Source organism: Aplosporella prunicola, assembly GCF_010093885.1.
Source record: "Aplosporella prunicola CBS 121167 unplaced genomic scaffold K452scaffold_18, whole genome shotgun sequence".
Lineage (NCBI taxonomy): Eukaryota > Fungi > Ascomycota > Dothideomycetes > Botryosphaeriales > Aplosporellaceae > Aplosporella > Aplosporella prunicola.
The window spans coordinates 342989-364260 of NW_022983546.1; the positions used below are offsets into that span (position 1 = coordinate 342989).

The 21272-nt window shown below is 54.4% G+C and overlaps 7 protein-coding genes across 7 annotated transcripts in view; 4 read left to right on the forward strand and 3 right to left on the reverse strand.

The window, feature by feature from the left end:
* K452DRAFT_335843 (uncharacterized protein) overlaps positions 1-1537 on the forward strand; it is a gene marked incomplete at its 5' end in the record, with an annotated part of 1988 nt that extends 451 nt beyond the window's left edge. Inside the window, 3 exons of the mRNA XM_033545232.1 lie at positions 7-118; positions 173-480; positions 580-1537. Of these exons, the coding sequence (XP_033395623.1) occupies positions 7-118; positions 173-480; positions 580-1278 (1119 nt within the window). The 3' untranslated portion in view covers positions 1279-1537. The remainder of the gene's footprint in view (positions 1-6; positions 119-172; positions 481-579) is intronic.
* A 1337-nt stretch (positions 1538-2874) lies between these two features.
* Positions 2875-7009, forward strand: K452DRAFT_231130 (uncharacterized protein; the record flags this gene model as incomplete). Its single annotated transcript, XM_033537144.1, has 4 exons — positions 2875-3760; positions 3811-6563; positions 6618-6917; positions 6983-7009. The coding sequence occupies 4 exons, from the start codon at positions 2875-2877 to the stop codon at positions 7007-7009; spliced, it is 3966 nt and encodes a 1321-aa protein (XP_033395624.1).
* A 1915-nt stretch (positions 7010-8924) lies between these two features.
* On the reverse strand, positions 8925-10983 carry K452DRAFT_253540 (uncharacterized protein). Its single transcript, XM_033538292.1, has 2 exons — positions 10921-10983; positions 8925-10861 (listed from the first exon to the last, which is right to left on the reverse strand). The coding sequence occupies exons 1-2, from the start codon at positions 10961-10963 to the stop codon at positions 8988-8990; spliced, it is 1917 nt and encodes a 638-aa protein (XP_033395625.1). The 5' UTR covers positions 10964-10983; the 3' UTR covers positions 8925-8987.
* A 987-nt stretch (positions 10984-11970) lies between these two features.
* On the forward strand, positions 11971-13365 carry K452DRAFT_231635 (uncharacterized protein; the record flags this gene model as incomplete). The annotated part of the gene is made up of 1 exon (XM_033537178.1): positions 11971-13365. The coding sequence occupies one exon, from the start codon at positions 11971-11973 to the stop codon at positions 13363-13365; it is 1395 nt and encodes a 464-aa protein (XP_033395626.1).
* Positions 13366-13745: 380 nt separating this feature from the next.
* On the forward strand, positions 13746-14938 carry K452DRAFT_58059 (uncharacterized protein). Its single transcript, XM_033546869.1, has 3 exons — positions 13746-13987; positions 14041-14154; positions 14255-14938. Exons 1-3 carry the CDS (start codon positions 13765-13767, stop codon positions 14782-14784), a joined length of 867 nt encoding a protein of 288 aa, XP_033395627.1. The 5' UTR covers positions 13746-13764; the 3' UTR covers positions 14785-14938.
* Positions 14939-15753: 815 nt separating this feature from the next.
* On the reverse strand, positions 15754-17655 carry K452DRAFT_310285 (uncharacterized protein; the record flags this gene model as incomplete). The annotated part of the gene is made up of 3 exons (XM_033543322.1): positions 15754-16062; positions 16140-17295; positions 17324-17655. 3 exons carry the CDS (start codon positions 17653-17655, stop codon positions 15754-15756), a joined length of 1797 nt encoding a protein of 598 aa, XP_033395628.1.
* A 1152-nt stretch (positions 17656-18807) lies between these two features.
* Positions 18808-21149, reverse strand: K452DRAFT_231124 (uncharacterized protein; the record flags this gene model as incomplete). The annotated part of the gene is made up of 3 exons (XM_033537143.1): positions 18808-20782; positions 20895-20946; positions 21005-21149. The coding sequence occupies 3 exons, from the start codon at positions 21147-21149 to the stop codon at positions 18808-18810; spliced, it is 2172 nt and encodes a 723-aa protein (XP_033395629.1).
* Between the last annotated feature and the right edge of the window lie 123 nt (positions 21150-21272).

The window sequence follows — 21272 nt, forward strand, 5'->3', positions numbered from 1 at the left end:
GAAAAGGTCGACGATGAGCCCAGCCATGGCGATGTTCCTGGAACGGCTGCCTACGAAATGCGCCAGGCCGACGCTGTGCCGGATATGATCTTGAAAGCCCCAGAGGGGGGAAATGAAGGTGAGGCTCCGTTTTTCTCTTTTCAATTTCATCAGCGCCGGTTGACGGAGCAAGGATCGCCAACAACTTCTGATAGATCGGAACCTCTAGACGAAGTCGACCAGGCGCCAAAGCCTGAAGAGCAATCCGGAGAAACACACGAGGCGTCTCATAACGACGAGGCGGGCTACGAAGCAAGCTCCCACGACAACAATGACTTCGGCGATGATTTTGACGACTTCGAGGAAGGCGGTGAGGGCGATGACTTTGGGGATGATTTTGGTGATTTCGATGATGGCTTTCAAAACGCAGAGGGTCAAGATGGCGCTGCTTTTGACGAGCCTGCCCCTCCCCCTCCTGTACCCGAACCAGCACCTTCACTTGTAAGTAACAAGTGTCTATCCGTAAATGCAATGGTCAATGAGAACGTGGTTGGCTTGGTCAAAATGTTGTGAACAATGCTGACGTAAATGTTACCGCAGCCACAACTTAACCTCCAAGAACTTAATAACGACGATGAAATCCTCGCTTCTACCCAGCCATACATTGAGAAGTTGTTTCCTTCTCCCAATCTCGATCAGCCAGTGATCAACAGTGACATAAACCCATCGCCTCTCTCAGAAAGGAGCCTTTCCCTCTGGGCTCAACTAGTCGCGCCACCACCGCTACAGCCGCCAAACTGGGTCCGTTCTCGCATTAGACGTCTGTTCTTGGTGTCTCTTGGTGTACCCGTCGACCTCGACGAGATTTTGCCAGCGAGCAAGCAGAAGAAGCTGGTCCTCCCATCAATCAGCATCGCGGGAGAACGCTCCCCACGAGGTTCCTATGACGAAAGGGCGACTGGCGCAGTCTCCAAACTCAAGAAAGAGGACAATGACTCAACCACTTCGGTGGACTCGTCTCCTCCCAAGGTGGAAAGTAAGCGGCGCGGCCCGCCACCGCCGCCGGAGCTTGATATTAGCTCGACGACGATGCTCTGCTCGACTACGGATGCGGCGCTGAACAACTTCACCAACACCGAGCTGAAAGCCCATGTCAGGACACTTGAAGAACTGCGCAAACGAGCTGATGAAGTCCTGGGTTACTGGCTCAGGCGCATGGAGAGCGCCATAGGGGACAAAGAGGCCTTTGAGGCAGTCATTGCGAACCTTGTCGAGCACGCAAAGAAGGTTAGGAAATAAGTCCCCTGCACAAAGACGCCAGCCGGGGCCGCCCTGGACGTGGCGTCTGGTGTTCCGCGCACTAGGAAGATTGGTACCCACGGCAACGGCAAGGCGCTTGCGCGGTGCGATGGTCATCCCCATATCAAGTGCGACCCTTTATCTGCACCTGAAGCGTCCTACTTAGTTATTTCCTAAGGCCAAGGCATCTGCGCCTGCGCCGATCGACCACAGCCAATCCGATCGGGCTCTGAGGGTTGGCCGGATCGACGCGACGATCGAGCGACGGCACAGGCTGGTAAAGTTTTAGGAGCCGACCTTGGAAGGGATTATTTGCGGTAGTATCAGCGCGGGCGACGTCTAGCGCGGGCGGGAAATCGGGCTCAACGGAAAGCCTACCAGTACCAACGAGGCACATGTGCAGCTGGGATGCAGGGAGCCCGTTCGGGCTGGTCACGCGGGGTGCACGTGCGCGTGGCACATCAACATTATTGCATTCCCTGAAGCCACGAGGACGTGGGCGCAAGACGATGGCACATCCTTCCGGCAGCCCGGGGCTCGCGGTGGGAAATTAGCACACAATTTCGGCGGGTTGGGCGTTGCGCCACGGATGAGGCTAACGCTGCGGGCGGTGCAGGACGGCGAACCCCACAGAGTTGGGTGGACAGGGAAGAATCCTCGGCAGGCGGATGGGGGCTGAGCGCTGGATGGCATAGGCCGATTCGGGCCGAGGTGGGATGGATCATCATTCGCGGTGGTGGAGGACAGCGAGATTTGTGGGCTGCGGCGGATCGGCTGGGTGTTCTTTGTCGCATCGCCATAAGAACAATGTTTGACATTAATGAGAGATGCAGTTGGACCCTGGAGGGGTGCCTGAGTGGGTGAAGGGTGGAATGTGGAAGGACTATGCGGCCTTTAGGCGCGGATCTGCGAGCTTAAACAGCAGCGCGCCGGCGGTGGGGACGCTACAGGTGGCCGGTGTGGTGCTGACCAGCGCACGCTTTCCGCCGCTTCGTATCGCTGACACTGGCGGGCTCGGAGCTCGTCGGGCGTGGCAGCAAGCGATGCCGTGCAAGCCGGGCGCTGTGTTGTGCGGTGGCGAGTGAAACATCTCAGGCCGACTGTCTGTCTTTTGGCCCATTCCGCCACGCTCTTGACGGCGCCTCGCGACTTTTTCGTGACATCAGCGGAGCGGGCTTGGCGGGCAATGGCGGCGCTATCCTTTGTCGGGCGAAGCCTGCCGGCCCCCTTGTCCCTGGCCTCGCCAATTCGCGCGTAGTAGATACAACGGCCGGCGAAGCAATTGCGACTGCTCCGTCTCCCCCGCTCCCTTTTCCCTCCCTCGCCGAGAAAAAAAAAAGAGAGAAAAGCAAAAAAAAGTAACTCCCTTCCAGCGGAGCCAGGCTGCTTTGCTGCTGCTGTTGTTTTCCCTCCCCATCCCGACCTCCACCCCGGTTGCTCTGCCCGCGCCCGCTTTGCCACCCCCCATTCAAGCCCCCCCGCCGTCGTACGAGCAGCCTCGCGCCGACAAGTTCCTCGGCCCTCCGACCCTCCCTTTCTAGCGACAGCCCGGCTCCAATGAACTGTGGGAGAACGACGCAGTAATCGTGCACAACGATGTCTCACGACGAGACTGCCCAGGCGCTCGCCGGCATCCTCTCGAATCTTGCCAAACAGCATGATCCGCTCGTCGACAAGTCTTTCCCGGGCCAGGTGGCTGCCAACGGCGGCAAAGCCGTCAACGTCGTCCTGCCCGGCCCCGACTGCGAATCCAAGCGGGCCGTAGAACGCGAAATCGGCGCTCTCGCGGCGCGCATCCAATACCTCGAGGCAAAGGCCAAGACCATCGACAACAACACCTTCCCCATCACGCCCGGCGAACCCACCCTCTACTCGCCCTTCCCCGGCGACGCCCAGCAACACCAGACCCCCCGCAGCGCGTCGCTCGCCGGCCGGGACAGGCAGGCCTCTTGGGTCACCAACTGGCTGGCTGCCAAGGAGAGCTCGCCCGGCGAGCAGCGGCCCGTCGCACAGCTCTCCGAGGACCAGCTCAGCTATCTACGGGACCACTTGAACAAGCAGGCCGAGCAGATTCAGAGTCAGCGCGAACACATCGATAGCCTTAGCGCCGAGGTTACCCGGCAGCTCCGGGACCAGGACAAGGCGTTTGGCCATGGCATCGAAGACATCGGTGCGCTGAAGCGAGAGCTTCAGAAGCATCAACAGGCAAATCTGGCCTTCCAGAAGGCCTTGAGAGAAATCGGTAGCATCGTTACGGCTGTGGCGCATGGTGACCTTAGCAAGAAGGTTCTCATCCACGCCAAGGAAATGGACCCGGAAATCACGACTTTCAAGCGCACCATCAACACCATGGTGGATCAGCTTCAGGATTTTGCCAGTCAGGTTACGAACCTTGCTAAGGAAGTCGGCACCGAAGGTCGCCTGGGTGGCCAGGCCGTCCTGACCGGTGTCGATGGTATTTGGGCCGAGCTGACGCACAGCGGTAAGTTCTGCATCGCCATCGACTCCATACGATTTGCTAATGGGCTGCAGTCAACGACATGGCCAGGAATCTCACGGAACAAGTGCGAGAGATCGCCGTTGTCACAACTGCGGTCGCTCACGGTGATCTCAGTCGGAAGATTGAACGTCCCGCCCGCGGTGAAATCTTACAGCTCCAGGAAACCATCAACACCATGGTGGACCAACTACGTTCGTTTGCATCAGAAGTTACAAGGGTCGCTCGCGATGTCGGTGTCGAAGGTATATTGGGTGGTCAGGCGAAGATCGAGGGCGTCCAGGGCATGTGGAACGACCTCACAATCAACGTGAACGCCATGGCTTTGAACCTCACGACTCAAGTGCGAGATATTGCGCAGGTCACGACGGCTGTCGCTCAGGGTAATCTGACCCGCAAGGTTTCTGCGGAGTGCAAGGGCGAGATCGCGGAGCTCAAGAACACCATCAACTCCATGGTTGACCAATTGCAGCAATTCGCGCACGAAGTCACGAAAATCGCCCGCGAAGTCGGTACCGAAGGTCGCCTCGGTGGGCAGGCCAGAGTGCACGGAGTCGAGGGCACGTGGAAGGACCTCACGGAGAACGTCAACGGTATGGCCGACAACCTCACCACCCAGGTGCGAGAGATTGCCGAGGTCACAACTGCTGTCGCTAGGGGTGACCTCAGCAAAAAGGTCACGGCAGAAGCGAGGGGCGAAATTTTCGCCCTGAAAATCACCATCAACACCATGGTTGACAGACTTAACGATTTCGCCTACCAAGTCAGCAAGGTCGCCAGGGAAGTCGGTACCGACGGTAAACTTGGTGGCCAGGCCGAGGTGGAGAACGTCGAAGGAAAATGGAAAGATCTAACCGACAACGTCAACACCATGGCCCAGAACCTTACTCTGCAGGTGCGCAGTATATCGGACGTTACCAGCGCTCTGTCGCGCGGCGACCTGACGCGCCGCGTGCACGTCGATGCCGAAGGAGAAATCCGTCTGCTGAAGGACACGATAAACGACATGGTTGCAAGACTGGACGAATGGTCTCTTGCAGTGAAGCGCGTAGCTCGCGATGTCGGCGTGGACGGCAAGATGGGTGGCCAGGCAGAGGTTGAAGGCATCACCGGGCGTTGGAAGGAGATCACCACCGACGTCAATACTATGGCTCAAAACTTGACGTCTCAAGTGAGAGCGTTTGGGGACATCACACAAGCTGCTACCGACGGCAAGTTTACCCAGATCACGGTCGAAGCTGCCGGTGAGATGGACGAGCTCAAGCGCAAGATCAACAAAATGGTTTCCAGTCTGAGAGAATCCATCCAGAGGAATACTGCCGCGAGGGAAGCCGCCGAACTTGCCAACAAGACCAAGTCCGAGTTCCTGGCAAACATGTCTCACGAGATACGGACCCCAATGAACGGTATCATTGGTATGACGCAGCTGACGCTTGACACGGACCTCACGCACTCGCAGCGTGAGATGCTTACGATTGTTCATAACCTGGCGGGTCAGCTTCTCACCATTATCGACGACATTCTGGATATCTCCAAGATCGAAGCGAACCGCATGGTCATGGAGGAGATTCCCTTCAGTCTTCGTGGTACCATTTTCAACGCCCTTAAGTCTCTTTCTTCCAGAGCCAACGAGCGGAGACTCAACCTGGCCTACCAGGTCGACAGCAGCGTGCCTGACTATGTCATTGGCGATTCTTTCAGGCTCAGACAGATCATTCTGAACCTGGTCGGTAATGCCATCAAATTCACCGAGCACGGAGAAGTCAAGGTCGCAATTTCCATGGCGCCTCAAATCGGCTGCGCTCTTGATCAGTACATCTTCAAGTTTGCGGTGTCTGATACGGGTATTGGTATTCACGGCGACAAGCTGAACCTGATTTTCGATACGTTCCAACAGGCCGATGGATCTACTACTAGGAAGTTTGGTGGTACCGGTCTTGGTCTTTCAATCTCCAAGCGTCTTGTCACCCTGATGGGAGGTAAGATGTGGGTCGAGTCTGAGTACGGCCATGGCAGTGTGTTCTACTTTACTTGCAAAGTCCGGCTCGGCAACCCCGATATTCTCGCCATCCAGCCTCAGCTCGCGCCATACAAGGACCACACCGTTCTCTTCATCGATCAAGGCAAGACTGGGTATGGTGACGAAATCGTCAACCACCTGCGGTCCCTCGAACTCGTGCCGAACGTCATCCACACTGACGAGAACACGCCTCTTTCGGAGATCCCCAGCCCTGGCAAGCATGCTTACGACTGCGTCATTGTAGACTGCAATATGACTGCGCGGAGGTTGCGTGGTGAAGAGCGGTTCAAGTACATTCCTCTCGTCATGGTCACTCCCCGGGTGGCTATCAGCTTGAAGTCTGCGCTGGAAGACGGTATTTCTAGCTTCATCACGACGCCTTGCTTGCCGATCGATCTGGGTAATGCCCTGATTCCAGCTCTTGATGGACGTGCCGCACCTTTGATCTCCAACCAGTCGAAGTCGTTCAACATTCTCCTTGCTGAAGATAACGCGGTCAACCAGCGTCTGGCGGTCAAGATTCTGCAGAAGTACCACCACAACGTTACGGTCGCGAACAACGGTCTTGAGGCCTTCGAGGCCATCAAGAAGATGAAGTACGACGTTGTTCTGATGGATGTGCAAATGCCTGTCATGGGTGGTTTCGAGGCAACTGCGAAGATCAGAGAATACGAGCGCGATCATCATCTGTCGCCAACTCCTGTCATCGCGCTCACCGCGCATGCCATGGTTGGCGATAGGGAGAAGTGTCTCCAAGCGCAGATGGACGTAAGTGCACTATCAATGTCTCGATTAACTGTATCCGTGCTAACATCGGTAAAGGATTACCTGTCCAAGCCTCTTAAGCAGAACCAGCTCATTCAAACCATCCTTCGCTGCGCAACTCTTGGGGGAGCTCTCCTCGAACAGGACAGGCAACGCATGGCGCTCGCGCAAGCCGAACAGGGGCAGAAGGAGAAGAACGAATACGAGACGCCACAAGACACTCCGCAGGGGACTCCCAAACGCGGCGGCACACCGCGACGTCCTCAAATGGAAGTTAGGGGTTACACCGAGGTCGCTGCGGCAGGCAAGGCCAGCCCGAAGCTTTTGGCTGCGGACCAGTCTGACCCCGTGGACCGAGTGAGTCCCATCCAAGTTCAAATGCGACAATGAGTGTCGAATTAATTTTTATGTGTCGCGTATAGCTTCTACTCCGCTCTCACAGTAGCTGATGACCTCCCCCTCACGATAAGTGGGTTCAAGTCTTCAGTTACGCTGACGTTTGTAACCAGGCGACATGACCCGATAAAGCTCCGCGTCAATCTTGCGGAATGCCGCATCGGCAACGACGGCGTCTGACGGTCGCGAAGGCCCGCAGCAGCATCCAGCTCTGCCTATGGCCCCGTCCGTCCTGTAATTTCAACCAGCTGTCGGTACGAACAACTTCAATCGCCGTTCTGTCATCGACGACTGGCAACCGTGTCTCTTGCTCTCATCTGGTCAAGTTCAGCACCGTTACTTCTCCATGTACCTACGATTTCGAGACCCTTCGGCTCTCCGTGTGCACTTTCGACTGCGGCTTCAAACACATCAGCCCGTCTGACGAAGACGACAAACGAGGAAGATCTTTTTACTGTTCAGGCGTTTTGCTTAGGCGTGGTAAATCTTGGCAATTACCTCTGCCATTGCGGGGAACTCGGAAGTTCTAGGTTATCGTCCTCTTTCCTTCCTCTTTCGTCATTGTTGTTGTTACTCACTTGTGTGTTTTGGCGCGCGCTGTGTGTTGTTTTTTCGTCTTGCGTTGCACGTGGTTTCTGTTTATTTGCAAGTGTCGGGGGAGACAAGCTGTGGTGAGAAAAATCAAAGGGCGTGGGAAGACGACGCGTTGCGTCGTTTTGGGTTGCCAGCATTCCATTGCATGAAATGAGATACATGCTGTTCTCTTTCGCTTCCGTTGGTAAATCTTCTTTCTCGATTTTGCGGCTGTTTTTTCTCGTGTCGTTTACATGGCGAAATGCGTTATCCGTCTTTTTGTTTTTCGTTTTAAGGGTCAAGGGGAATTGAAACAACAAGGGGAACCCACTATACATTATTATTATTCGTCGTTGACTTTTTCTATTTCTTTTTCTTTTTCTTTTTTTGGAAACAGGTTTTTTTTTACGCGGTGTTTGTAGCGTGTGCGCTGCTCTGGGCAGAGTTTATACCATTGTGTTCTGCTGTGCTGATTATTTACTTGGAGCTTTAATGTTGCCGTCTTGACATACCGCTCGAGTCGTTCGTTCCTGTCATTCGCTACTGCCCATTCTTGCCACCGTCGTCAGCGTTGCTGTCTTGTTTACTTCTTTGAGCGTTCCAGAAATAGCGTTTTCAGCGTTCGATACCGCTAGAGTACAAGATCGCACTAGACATGGACAGCAATGCAGCTAAAGGAATCGGTTGAAAGAGCTGGGCGATGCCGTGCTCACAGTCCGTCTACTTGGCCGCAGGGACTTCTCGTCGGTGCGTCGTCACGGTGCAACCGTCCCTGAACTGACCAGAAGTCGTCCTCCCTCGCCGATCATGGCTGCGTATTTGGAAGGGTGTATCAGTACTTCAAAATTCCTCTCAATTCCGTCGCCAATACTGCCGATTTATGAGAAAGAGATATCATTTGGACAGGCATCGATAATGCCAGGAGGTTGCTGACATTGTTGACCAAGCATGCTCATTCCATACCCATGCGGATTACATATCCAGAGCATTCTCAACGCTTCTTTTTCTTTCAATATAAGACTAATCACTAAGATACTACCTAGCGTCGAAGTGAAATGTGAGTTGTCAGGTGTGTTCAACATATGCATTGTGGGGAACACCTCCAGCAGAAGAAAGCATACTCGGAAAGGTCCGTCGTGGTGGTGGTGATACAAAGTAGGAAGTACTTAATGCTTGAGTTATTGGTGTATCGAATAAGTGGGGTAGAATGATAGACACCTGACTGACGACTTGGTAGAAGAAGAAAAGTGCGTCGTGTGCTTCTGTCGTGGAACAGCTTCATGTGATACTCTTCATTCAAGTATCACAGACTGATACCAAGGGAGCACAATTAATCACGGTCAAGATGTCTTGATGAATATGCACAATTAACAGTACTGATCTTATCACATGGTAGTTGGGAACTATACAATTCATTATTCATGGTATCATGTCCCGCGTCTATCATCCCTAGCCTATTCACCAGCTGGTACCTAGACCTAGCCCCCTCACAAACCTGACATCGGCCGCCTGTCTTTCTAAAGCTTTCCGCATCGTTGCTCCATACTCCTTCTCCTTCTCTCTTTCCGCCTCCTCCTCCGCCGTTTCAGCTGCTTCCTCAAAGTCCTCCTGTTTGAATGCTGGCTTGTTGCCGAATCCCACCATACCAAGCCTGCCGTCTCCCGTCCAGATGAGCAGATTATCTTGATCGAGCGGCGTTGTTTCTCGTCCAGAAAAGGAACTGCGAGACAACGTCGGCATGATCTTCTGCACAATGTCACCCTCGCCATACGCTTGTGTAGATGTCGAGAATAGCCCCGTGTCATCAGTAGGCTCGGTCTGCGGTGCGTCAGGATTGATATTGAATTGGCGGACGGGTGTGAACCCATCACGTTCCATCCACTTGATATTGCCATCGCCATCGGAATAAACCAGCCTTGCTCCGTGAGTGGCTACGGAGAGGAGCTTCGAACTTGACGCCGTCTGTCGGTTCTGCATGCAAGCATTCTTATTCCTCCAGGCGGAACTACTATCGCTGGAGAGGATGGTGTGTTGTGGATCTGACGAGAGGCCAAAAAGTTCGAGGGAGCCTTTGCCCTTGTATTCGCCCGCCGCAACGATTGTGTGCCCCGTGACTGATTTGGCCTCCCGGAGACTGTAAGAATTGCTGGAAAAGATGCTATGATAGCCAAGGTTACGTGGGATAAAAGGATGCGGTAACAACATCATGCTTGATAGACGGGCGCCGGAGTGAACAGTTCCCCGCAAGCGGGGGAAGAAGCGTCGATCGTAGTTAAGAAGGCTGGTGAAGCGTCCGGCCACCCAAATGTCACCATTTCCGTCCCATTCGCGGTCAGGAAGGTGCAATATGGAGAGCGGACCGGGTTGAGACAAGATGGCATGCCCAGTAGTCATGTTGCCAGAGGTGAGGTTGTCGAAGCCATTCTTCAGCGGTTTGCCTCCTATGAGCTCACATCGGACAGAAAGCGTGGACTCGCTGTGCTGCCCAGGCTCACGCGAATCATGGAGATGGATAGTCATGTTTGTCCCCACGGTGAGCGGAGTAGGATGTCTGGCCTCCGAGAGCGTAGTGATTGAGAAAGGGTAGGACTTTGTTGAGATAATCTGCAACGTACTGAGATCGACCTCGTGCAAGTTTTGCATGACGGCAAAGAAGCCTTTTTTCTGTCTACTGTCGACGCTGACACACTCTACGGCGCCAGTCTCCGTCATGATCGCCTTGGACTGTGCAGCCCGCGCAGCTCTGTCTGAGACGGCGGTTCTCCCTGCGAGAAGACCAGGAATCGTTCGGTCAACGACAGCACCCTGCTGCGTCATGATTCCTCCTTTGTCCAGGGGGCTGACGTTCCACACGCATATGCTTCCATCGTCTATTGGCGCAAAAACTCTATCTGCTATGCGTGAGGCCTCATCGTATAGTATCCCGGCGCCAGTAGCTTCGTAATGTTCCCTTTCATCGCCAGAGCCGATGTAGGCTTGCTGAAGCCAACTGGTACTTATGGGCGCGTGTCTCGCGATATACTCCTGATAGAAGTTGACGTCTTCGCCGTGGTAAGAGGGATCCCAGTTGGCGAGAGCTCTCTGCTTCTCGGTGGCGGCCATGCGATGGGCGGGCAGTTCTGCGTTCGACGCATTGCCGTTGCGCTCTTCTACAGCTCGCGCAAGGTCGGCCAGATGAGGCTGTATGCGTGACATGAGTTGTTGGCGGCGCCGGAACGCCTCGGCACGGGAATTTTCGAAACATCTCGACTTCCAGATGTTGCTGTCGCGGCCTATGGCAAGGAAGCGGCGGGAAAGGGATTGGAGCTTGACCAGCTCATGAGGCTCGAGGACTGCGGTCTTGTCAGCTATTGTTGCCTGCGGGCATCGGGGTAGAGAGTGGTTTACTTGCACGTTGCAATGTACAAGAGAAGCTCTTCGGGCAGGTAATCCATGGCGACTGGTAAGGAGAAGGAGGGGTGGAATGTGGAATGCGGAATGTGGAGGCCTGAGAGACGGGAGAGCTAGGCCGATAGGCATTCTGCCCCGATCCGAGCCCCGGACTGACGCAATCCCGAAGCTTTGATCTGCACTACTCATACATTTACATTTATGCATACTAACATAAAATAGAGTGAATACTACTCTTCAACTACCTTGTATGAACAATATGTGTGAATGTGTCTGAACGGATGAGTGTCGAGTGAGTGAATGATGAGTGTTGCTACGGTGTATATTTGTCACTCTTTCTCCTTTTTCTTTTCCTATTTCTCCATCTCCTTCTCCATCACCTTGTCTTCGTCGTCGTCGTCGTCCTCCTCCTCCTCCTCCTTTTCCTTCTTCCATCTTCCAATTTTAAAGTTCTTTCCTTCTTCGCAACCCGAACTTTTTCAATTTTTTTTTCGCTTTGGATTGCCAACGTGTCAAACGCAGCATGCTTCTAGGTCCAGTGACGGAATCAACAAAACACTGAGCGCATAGTTTCGCAATGGCACCCACTGCTCTGTATACCATGATGGTACACGACCTTAATGACCACCACATTTACTCACAACAACTAACTCCTGTCAACACTTGCCATGAAACAAGGAATATCGACACTAAAGAGCCGTACACATGTCAGAAAACGTCCATCGGCTCTAAGATTTGCTCCAAGCTACAGCGTTTATTCAAGCTTGGACATCGGAAGAGGCTCCAGCCGCTCGACACACCCGCCCAACAAGAATCTATGGAAGCATGCATACCCACGACCGGAAATGGAAGGACTCGCAACAGGCTTACCAAGCCTATGCCTACGACTGCTGCGACGACGCAGGATACTTCTAAGCAATCGTGCTCGACCATACTAAAATCGGCGTTTCACAGGCTTGTCCACAAACCAAGACCCCAACATATCCTCCATCGTCATGAAGGTGCAGTGCCGGCAGACAGCGAACGGGAAGCAATCTTCCACCCAACCTTGATGCGTGACAGGAAGGATAGAGACGGCTTAGTGACTTCCCCTGTTGAACGCAATACCACGCAAGCACTCACACCCGAGCATAAAGACGAAGTCATCTGGGGCTCAACGAGACGCATCAGTGACGATACCCTGATCCGGCTCACCCTCCGCATCATCAACGACGGTTATCGTCCGGGAAATGTCGATTGCCGGGTAGTGAAGAGGACCTCAGGCACGTTTAACAAAGTCCATGTGGTCGAATTTAACTCTGGCAAGAAGTACGTTATCCGCGTGCCTCGCTTTGGTACCAAGAGCTCGTGGAAAGCTGAAGATGCTGTGGCCCTTCGGTCACAGGCCTTAACAATGAGGTTTATCTCGCAAAAGACGGATCTCCCGATCCCTCAACTTATTGCATATGATACCACTCACAACAATGAGATTGGACATCCTTACATTATTATGACTTTTCTTGAAGGATCGCGAGTCTGCGACGTGTGGGACAACGAAGAATTCTCGCCTAGTCTGGAAATGAGACGCCTGAAGATCATCAAGTCACTGGCATATACCATGACGTCGCTCAAAAATATTTCGTTTGATCTAATCGGCATGCTTCATTTCGACTCTGATGAGAATCTAGTGCCCCGAGTCGGACCGCGCTATGAGATTCTCCAAGGGAGTGAACGATCTTGTGGCCATGGGATCAGAAAGCACGAATCTCGCATGTATGAACCGCTTAAGAGTTCGCATGATCTTTTTCGAGAAATGCTGGCGAACTGGTGGGAGAGTCGCTACAGAGGTGAATCTTCCATTCGGCGGCAGCGAGATCGGATCTACTACCAGTTACTCAGCATCATGGTTGACTGCGTGCCGTCAGCTGTCTCAAAACAGTCTAGATCACCATCATCATGGGAGACTTTTGTTCTTGCTCCCCCGGACTTCAACTGGCAGAACATTCTTGTTAATGACAAAGGCAAGGTTACCGGGATACTCGACTGGGATACTGTCTCTACTGTGAGCCGGTTTCAGGGATGGGCTGCGACCCCACAATGGCTAGCTTGGGACTGGGATCGCAACTACAACTGGGTTGGCGACGTCGGAAATTCGCCGCTCGATTTCGCCCGCTACCGCCAAGCATACGCGCGGTTCATGAAGGAGGCTCTGAATGGATGGGAGACAGTCGATGGCATGTTCACAGCGAAAAGTCACTTGCTTTGCTGGCTGATGACGGCACTGAGCCGGAAGGAGGAGACGAAGAGCTTTCTGGAAAAAATTATGAGCGTAACGTTGCCCAGGGTAAACTTCTACCGATGGCTGGATCGTGTGAGCGGAAGAGGGTGGCAGAGGGGAGAATGGGAGTTTTTACGGGGTAGACTGACAGAGGTCTTCGACTGTACCGTTGAGGGGGCACTTTTATGAATGGGTCCTCGCGTGGGTTAGGGACAGTGCTACAGATGAGCATGGAAGGCTTCGGAACATTCCTCCCTTCTTGTCAATCAAGTACGAGTTTGATGTCTCCTGCATCATTACCTAAAACCGCAACATTAGCGACATGTACCCCAGATGTATGTCTTACCATAACGGTAATGGAATGAACACCCGAAAAAAGCAAAGATGAAGCCACAAAGCTCGAACCCTACCCGAGGCGGGGAAGAAGAGCTGTGACACCCGCCAAGCTTGCAGATCAACAAGACAGGTCTTACTTTAAGCCAACGTCATCCTTCACAATCAGTCTACCTTCCCCTAAGAGAACCAAACTGCGACTGCATCAGCTTGAAAGCAACCGACCTGGTTAAGGAGCAAGAGACAACCCGCATCATGGCTTTGACCGATCCTCCAGTGCCCCTCAGTAGCGCCCCCTGGTCCACAAAATGCGAAGCTTACTGGCTTGTGACCTGGCTGCCAACTGAGGCACTGCCCGAGGGTCTCTACGACCCGCTAGAAGCATCGGACCCTGCGTTTACTTCACCTGAGCGTGCGGGGAAATTCAAGGGCGGGTTAGGAATGATTCAGGTTGTACGGTACAGCGAGACGCCTGTTGGTAGGTTGTGCCAAATTCTCGAGTACCTGGGAGAGCTGATTTGATGAGCCTAGGTGCCTACGATGAGCTGCTCATCATTCCAGGCACGTACGTGCTTCCCGGTAAACACAAGTCAGGAAAACGGATAACCCGCATCTATGTCAGCCAGCCGAATACATGCTATAACGGTGAGCAACTATTGCCATCTGCCACCTCTTCGTCTACCGCGCTCATATCATTCGTTTGTTTAATGATTTTGCTGACACCTACCTCCTTCGGTCGTCCCAGGTCGCCGACTCTGGAACATACCCAAGCACCTCGCCCGCTTTAACTTTACCTCTCCTCCTACGTCCTCGAACGGAACACCACCGCGCACGCTTCACGTAGCCGTCAACCCGCCCTCGACGCATCCCAACACAGGTACCCCGTTTTTCAGTGCTACCCTTACGCCCATGACTCTATTGCCTTCCTTGCCCTTTTCCACGGCCTTATTCCCTTCATGGGGCCCACTCGACGCGACCCTCCTCCAACCGCCACTCCCGTGCCCAACAAGTTCGCCTCCGCTTCAATTGAATGACGACCTGTCCGCGCTCGCTCTGCTCACGGGCACCTCGACATGGAAGAGCCTAGCACCGCAACTGCGGCAGTCGCAAGCACGCGGCATGTGGGTTGAGATGCATGCGCCAGGCCGCGATGGCAGTAGAGAGTCGGAGGAGGTGAAGAAGTGGTGGCCGTCGGCCGTGTCGCCATTTAGAATCGGATTGTGGCTGCAAGATGCTGTCTTGGATTTACCTGTAGCGGATGAGTGGGACGAGTAATGAGATGGGGAAAGCGATGTGCTGTACGATATTTCAGTCGTTGAGGCGGCGGTGGACTGATCAATGGTATTCTTGTACGGCCAGGAGATAACTGTGACTGGTGGGATCAAACTACACCCAAAAACCGCGGACGAGTGCACTCAGTATGATTGATCCAGTGTGGCTTTGAAAGTCAGCAACCTTGGAGTGGAGCATGCGCAGCGTTTCTCTGTACTGATGTGAGTCTCATTTTGAGACAGACAAGCAAAAACACCCAGAAGTAGTCAATCTTTGTAGGCAAAACAGGTATCCTCCCTATGCTCTTTTAATGGAATAACAACCCAACCAAATTCCACAAACTTTTTTTTCTCTTGTTTTATGGGAAATCAAAATGAGAACTTTTTGAATTTTTGGGTCGAAAAATGGAAGCAAAGCCCCCTTGGGAGACTATTACGCTGTGAGACGGAGAAAAGCCGAAGATAAGGAGTCAGCCATAACCCGTGAAACATTTGACGCCATGAGACAATACAACGAAAGTGTGTTCCGCTGCAACCCGGCCCTTTTTACGGAAGACAAAAAGAGGCAGCAAAAGAACAAATGAACATCCCGCCTCAGAGCGAAAAGCGGCAGAAGCCCGAAACCACTTGGCTTCAGAAAGCCGGAAGGGTATCTGTGTGGCGGGAGATGGGAGGTGATGAAACCTCTCCTTGTCCGATTTTGAATGGAAAGAAAGTGATCCGACCAACCAGTCTATGTTTGTGCAAAAAAAGTTTCTCCATCTCCAGCCTTTCTATGCCACCGTCGAAAAATTTCAGGCAACGCCGCACCTAACCAAAGCAACCCAGAGAAGATATTTTGAGTGGCAAAAATAGAGAAGGCACCATGCCATTCTCCGTCTAACGATGCAATCATCACGCGATGCTATCGATCTCTGCCGAACCGAACGGAATGGAGGAGCAGACTTGTTGAATCCGCGGGGTATCATGCTTGTCAGAACATGTTATCGCCCATGCCGGCGAGACCGGCACCGGCGACATTGACATTCATGCCCTGCAGGTTCGGCGCCAAACCAGCGAGGTTCATGGCATTAAGCTTAAGCTCTGGGTTGCACGGTGGCGAGTGCGCGCGATGGTATTTAAGACCATTAAGGTTCTTATAACGCTTGCCGCACGTCTCGCAACGGTACGGCTTTTCCTTCTCCATTCCAACCGTGCCAGGATACGGCACGGAGGTCTCCGGATCGACAATGGAAAAGGTGCCGTCGGCATTCTCCTTGAGCTGTTGGTTTTGATGTCCGTGCTGTGTGCGGTGGAGCCCTATCAGCCACCAATCTCGAGACAATTCACGTTTGCTGGCATTTTGGGTGGGATACTCACCTGCTTGTGGTATTTCAAGCCGTTTTGGTTCTTGTACGCTTTTTCGCAGCCGATGACGGGGCACTTGAACGGCTTGATCTCCTCGCTTGGGAATAGGCCGTTGCCCGCCATGAGCGCCAGGTGCTGCGCGCGTACCTGCTTCGCGATTTCGCTGTCTGTGCCCAACTTGCCTTGTCGAAGCGCAAATTGCAATTGCTGAGGCGTGAGACCTCCGCCTTGCTTGCTGTAAAGCCGCTTTGCCGGTTGGTCTATCGTCCCATCGAAACCGTCCATTCCACCCGAGAACCCAGGCACGTTGCCATAGTTCATATCACTGCCGCCCATGTTCATTTGTGAGCCCATTGGCATCTGCATACCGCCAAAGTAATTGCCCAGGTCTTGGTCAAACTCGCCGGGAGTGCCCGGTACCGACGAATCGGGGGTCCTATTCTGCTGTACATGCCCGCCAAGCGTCGGTGTGTTCACAGAAGAAACAGTGGGATTGTTCTGAAGAGGGAATCCCGGGTGACCTCCAGACGGAGTGGTTGGCGCGGAGGTGCGGAAGCCTTGGTTCTGAACAGTATTTGCGAGGTTGATGTTCAGCTGCGGATGCCGATCGTTGTTTTGACCAAATTGCGATTGTTGCGACTGGAAAGACTGCTGTGGGCCGCCCAGTGGCGTCTGCGGGTCATCCATTTCCATATCTTCAAGAGTATCCATGTCCTGTACAGTCGACAACTGAGACTTGTTGAGGCCATTGTTACCATAATTCGGCGACTGGAACTGCTGCGGCCGGAAGCCGTGTTGTTGGTTGGTCGCGTGATTTTCCGTCTGTTGGGGACTTATTATGTTTCCAGAAGTTATCGAGTTTCTGCCGACATGGCCAAATCCGCCTTGTCCAGATATCGACGGCCTCTGCATGGTGGCAGAAGGCTGCGCGTGACACTCTTCAAAATGTTGTAGCAATTCATGCAGTGAGTCGAGGGTGAGACCGCAGCAGTTGAAGTCCTTCATGAAGTTGGCTTCCATTTTGGGCAAATACGACGAGGAGTGAAACGAGGGCGACCGACCGAAGGTGTAGGGAGAAGTGCCAGCCATGATGACGCTGTTGAATGCAAAGTCAGCTGAAGCTCTAGCAGAACGTGGGAGACCTTCGAAATGTTGCTTCGCAGCATCGCTGGCAGGGACGTATGCAAAGTACTCACTCATCGCGAATCCAGCTCCCGACCGAAACTCCTCCCCAGCTCATTCCATTTAGCAGGCTACCAGCAGTAGTGCTCTCCCTCCTCGGCCGGTCCTTGACCGAGATGGGCCTGGCACCGGAGCCATAGTAAGAGCCGTAGTTGGTGTACGAGTCCTGGCGGCCGCCTATGCTCAGTTTGCCATCGTTGCCACCGCGCGTCATAGACGTCGGGGCCTGGATGGGCTGAGCGCCCGCATTCTGGAGAGCAGATGTGAGGGTTGAGGTTTGATTCCGGGGCGAGCTCGAGCTCTGGCGGGAAGTAATAATGTCGACAGGCGCTGCTGACGTCGCCATGTGTAGGTGCTCGACTCGGGTGCGAGGCGAGCCGGAAAAGAGCGGAAAGCTGCAGTCGGCGAGGTGCTCGGACAATGTGCCGGAATCAAGGTCGGACAGGCGGTCGCTAGGAATGCCGCTGGCGCCAGAGAAACGGCGCGGTCCCGTTGTGGCAGGAGAAGTAGTCGTGGCCCTCGGGGTGGTAGGGGCGGAGGCCACAGGCGCGTGGCGAAGGCTGGCCGGTGGTGGAGGGTGTTGGTGTTGGTGATGGTGATGGAGGGTGGTGGAGGTGGTGGTGGGGGAGAGAGGAGGTCGAGAGGAGCGGACTGGATGAACGAGTCGCGGTCGTAGACGGTCTCGCCAGTGGGAGAAAGGGCGGGAGGCGGTGGCGTCTGCGAGAGGCAGGCAGCTTCGAGGTGGAGAGGACGGCGGTTATGTCAATCGGGCAGCGGGCTTGCCAGATGCGGCGTGGGATCGGCTCGAGTCAGTGGAGCCGGATCGTACCAAGCGGCCGGAATTATTGCTGCAGCAGCGGTAGGCGGGCGGGCAGCAGCAGCGGCTGGCAGCCAGTGGTCGAGGGGAGCCTGCGGGCGGTGGGAGGCGGGCAAAGCGGTAATGGGCTGGCTGGGGGCAGCGACAACAACGACTCGGTGGGGCCAGCTCTTATTTTATTCTTGGAAAAAGGAAAAGGAAAAGAATAAAAATAAGAAAAAAGACGGATGAAGAAGACGATGAAGAATCGAAGAAGAATTCTTAGTTGGAGGGCAGATATGCAGAGAAAAGCAATTGCAGTTCGTTGCTCATGCATGCATGCACATTCACTAGGTAGACTAACGTGAGGTACTGCCCGCTCACTCAACCCCCAAGTCGGCCCTACGAGAAGCGGCCGTCCATGGTTTTCCTCAAGCCCCGCCCACCCGCCGGCGCTGCTGGCAAAAGCGCACGCCAGCCGACACACTTTGCCAACGGCCTTCTAGAAAGCCCGTCACTCGCTTGCGGTCTCGGACCACGTGGCGGCCATGCGGAGATCCTCGGCGTGTCGAGGTGTGCATTAAACTATCGCCGCCTTCCTCAGGCCCGTCGTTGCTACGCCCGAAAGGACCCTGGCCGTAACTCGGCGCCGTTTCATCCTGCCCAACCCACTCTCCCCGCGAATCCTCCCCTGTCATTTCCTTAGCCCTCGGCCTCAATTTCGTACGCGTTCGACTTGTGCTTCGGCTGGAACTTGAACGTCTCGGGCGCCTTGCCCAGGAACATTTCGCTGATGCGGATCCAGTCACGGTAGTTGTCGCTAGCCATCAGCGTCTCCAGCTCATCGCGGCCCCGGAACGCCGGCGCGCGGTCTTGGATGTTGGGCGGTAGGTGCTCCAGCAACCCAACGGGCGTGTACCGACACGTGAAGCTCAGCCATTCCAGCAGAAAGCGGCGCGTCGTGCCCACGCCCATCTCGTCAGAGCCCCACGTCTCCAGTCCGTTCTTGACAAACTTCTCCACGTACTGCAGCCGCTCCGATGACCGTTTGTCCAAGTGCTGCTGCGTCTCAATCTCCTCGAAGATCCACGGCTTGATGAGCGCCCCCCGCGCGATCATCACGCTGTCCACCTTGTCCTCCTCGATGGCCCGGTAGTAGTCCGTGTGTGAGTAGCAGTCGCCGTTGCCGACAAAATACACCTTGCCGCTGTTCGGCTGGTTCCGTGGGTCCACGTCTGCGGCAGTGTCCGCCATGCTGGCCCGCTCGGCGTTGAGCCGGCTGATCAGCGCTGCGCACTCGGAAATGTAGCCCCAGTCGGCGCTGCGCGTGTACCGCTGCTGCCGGCTGCGGCCGTGCAGTGTGATGGCCGCCACACCGCAAGGCCCTTCGCCTGCCTGTCGCGCCTCGTGCCCACCCAGCACGAGGTTGTTTATCAGCTTTTGCGCCGTCGGCTGGTCGTCTTTGACACCCATTCGAATCTTGACTGTTATGGGCACCTCGCCGGACACGGCGTTCATGCCCCGTAGCATCTTCTCCAACTTCCCGCGTGCATCGAGTAAGGCGGAGCCAGCTCCTTGCCTGTATACCAAATCGATGGGACAACCGCAGTTGAGATCAATGGCCCGAAGATGGGGACAGAGATCGGTAAGCACCTCGGTCGTTTTCAGAACATTCCAGGGCTTGTTCCCCGCAATCTGCACTCCGAACTTGAGATCCTTCGAGTTGTCGTAGCCAGCCACAACGTCGTTCTTGCCGAGGAATCGCGGCGCGGTAGCTTCGGATTCATGCGCTTTGACTAATGCCCATTCGCTCTTCTCGCCCTGGATTAGAGGAAGACCCATGGCCATTTCTGACCAAGTGATTTGCGCACCCAAGTCAACACAGAGTCGCCGAAACGGAAGGTTTCCTTGCGTTGTGAGAGGGGCCAAGACAGGTGTCTCAGGTCCATAGTAGATACGCCGCTTTTCGGAAGGTAAGAATGGAGGCTCCTTGTACTGTGCCCTGTTATCTTCCATCGCTTCTTTGCTCTCAGCTGCTGCCTCTCCTTCGGAGATTGATGCTCTATCCCGTGACCTTTCCAGGTTGTTGATATACTCGAGGTAGGCGTCCGCCTTCGGCGTCTTTCTTCTCTTCCTGTTGAGTTCGATTTTGTGCTGGACAGATACGACATTGACATGGCCAATATCATCCCCATGCTCTTCTTTGGCCTGCTCTGCCTTTTCCTTCCGTACCGGATCCTCAACCAAGACTAGCTCCTTTCGCTCATCATCAGTTGTTCTCTCCTCAGAGTGGGTGCCAACGAGACGGCACTTCCACCCCACATTACACCAGCCCCGCTTATCCCAAACGGGGCATATCTCAAAAGTTGTAAGATCTTGGCGCTTGCCCTCGCTGAGGTACTTGCGAAGATCATGTTCATACTTGCATTTGTCGCCAAACTTGCACTGTTGAGGGGAAAACTCGGGGCTGAACGCCACAGATGAGCAAAGCTGCAGAACATCTCTGTGGCTACCGTAATGGCGGTCCTTGTTCTGACCGCGCTCCTTGTCTTTTTTTCCTTTCTTGCCTCCTGCCTGGCTACTGTCCTGGCCGGAGTGCTTTGCTCCTTCGGCAACGTCGTCATCCCGCTCGGCCACAACTCGCCCGTGTCTGAGTGTGGCGGGGTCTAGCAGGTATCTGATGTCATCGTCAACTTTTAGAGTGCTTAACGAGAATAAACCGTGACGAAGCCGGAGTCACGCAACGTCAAAGTGATACCGGCAAAGGGCGCTACTCGTACTCTACTTACTCGGCTTTAATGGGAGCGACTCCTTTCTGTCTAACTGACATATCCGTTGTACCTTGGCATACGTCAGCATCACTGAATTGAGGATAACGCAGGATAAAACAAGCGCATACTGTCTGCCAGTCGAATACGTTTCGCCGGAGAGGCGTCGGGAGAAGTTGCATCGGGTAACCCGTGACGCTCGATTTTCTCAGCCTTGGTAGTGGCAGAGTCTCCGGGTAGTGGTGGTTGGGGTGGGTGAGCCGCTTCGACCGTCATGACGCCTTCGGGTGCCGGCCTCAACGGATCTTGGGGGTTTAGAGGATTGCCGGGGACTGGCGTGTCGTCGCCGGCAGGCCGATCGCCATTGGAAGACATGACTTGAGAAATGCGACAGGAAAA

Bases quoted from the DNA above. Each gene is read 5' to 3' on its own strand.
- K452DRAFT_58059 (XM_033546869.1), top strand. From the start codon at position 13,765: ATGGCTTTGACCGATCCTCCAGTGCCCCTCAGTAGCGCCCCCTGGTCC. The intron at 13,988-14,040 runs GTAGGTTGTGCC...TGATGAGCCTAG, and splicing joins GTACAGCGAGACGCCTGTTG to GTGCCTACGATGAGCTGCTC. The intron at 14,155-14,254 runs GTGAGCAACTAT...CGGTCGTCCCAG, and splicing joins GCCGAATACATGCTATAACG to GTCGCCGACTCTGGAACATA.
- K452DRAFT_253540 (XM_033538292.1), bottom strand. From the start codon at position 10,963: ATGGATTACCTGCCCGAAGAGCTTCTCTTGTACATTGCAACGT. The intron at 10,862-10,920 runs GCAAGTAAACCA...ACAAGACCGCAG, and splicing joins TCTCTTGTACATTGCAACGT to TCCTCGAGCCTCATGAGCTG.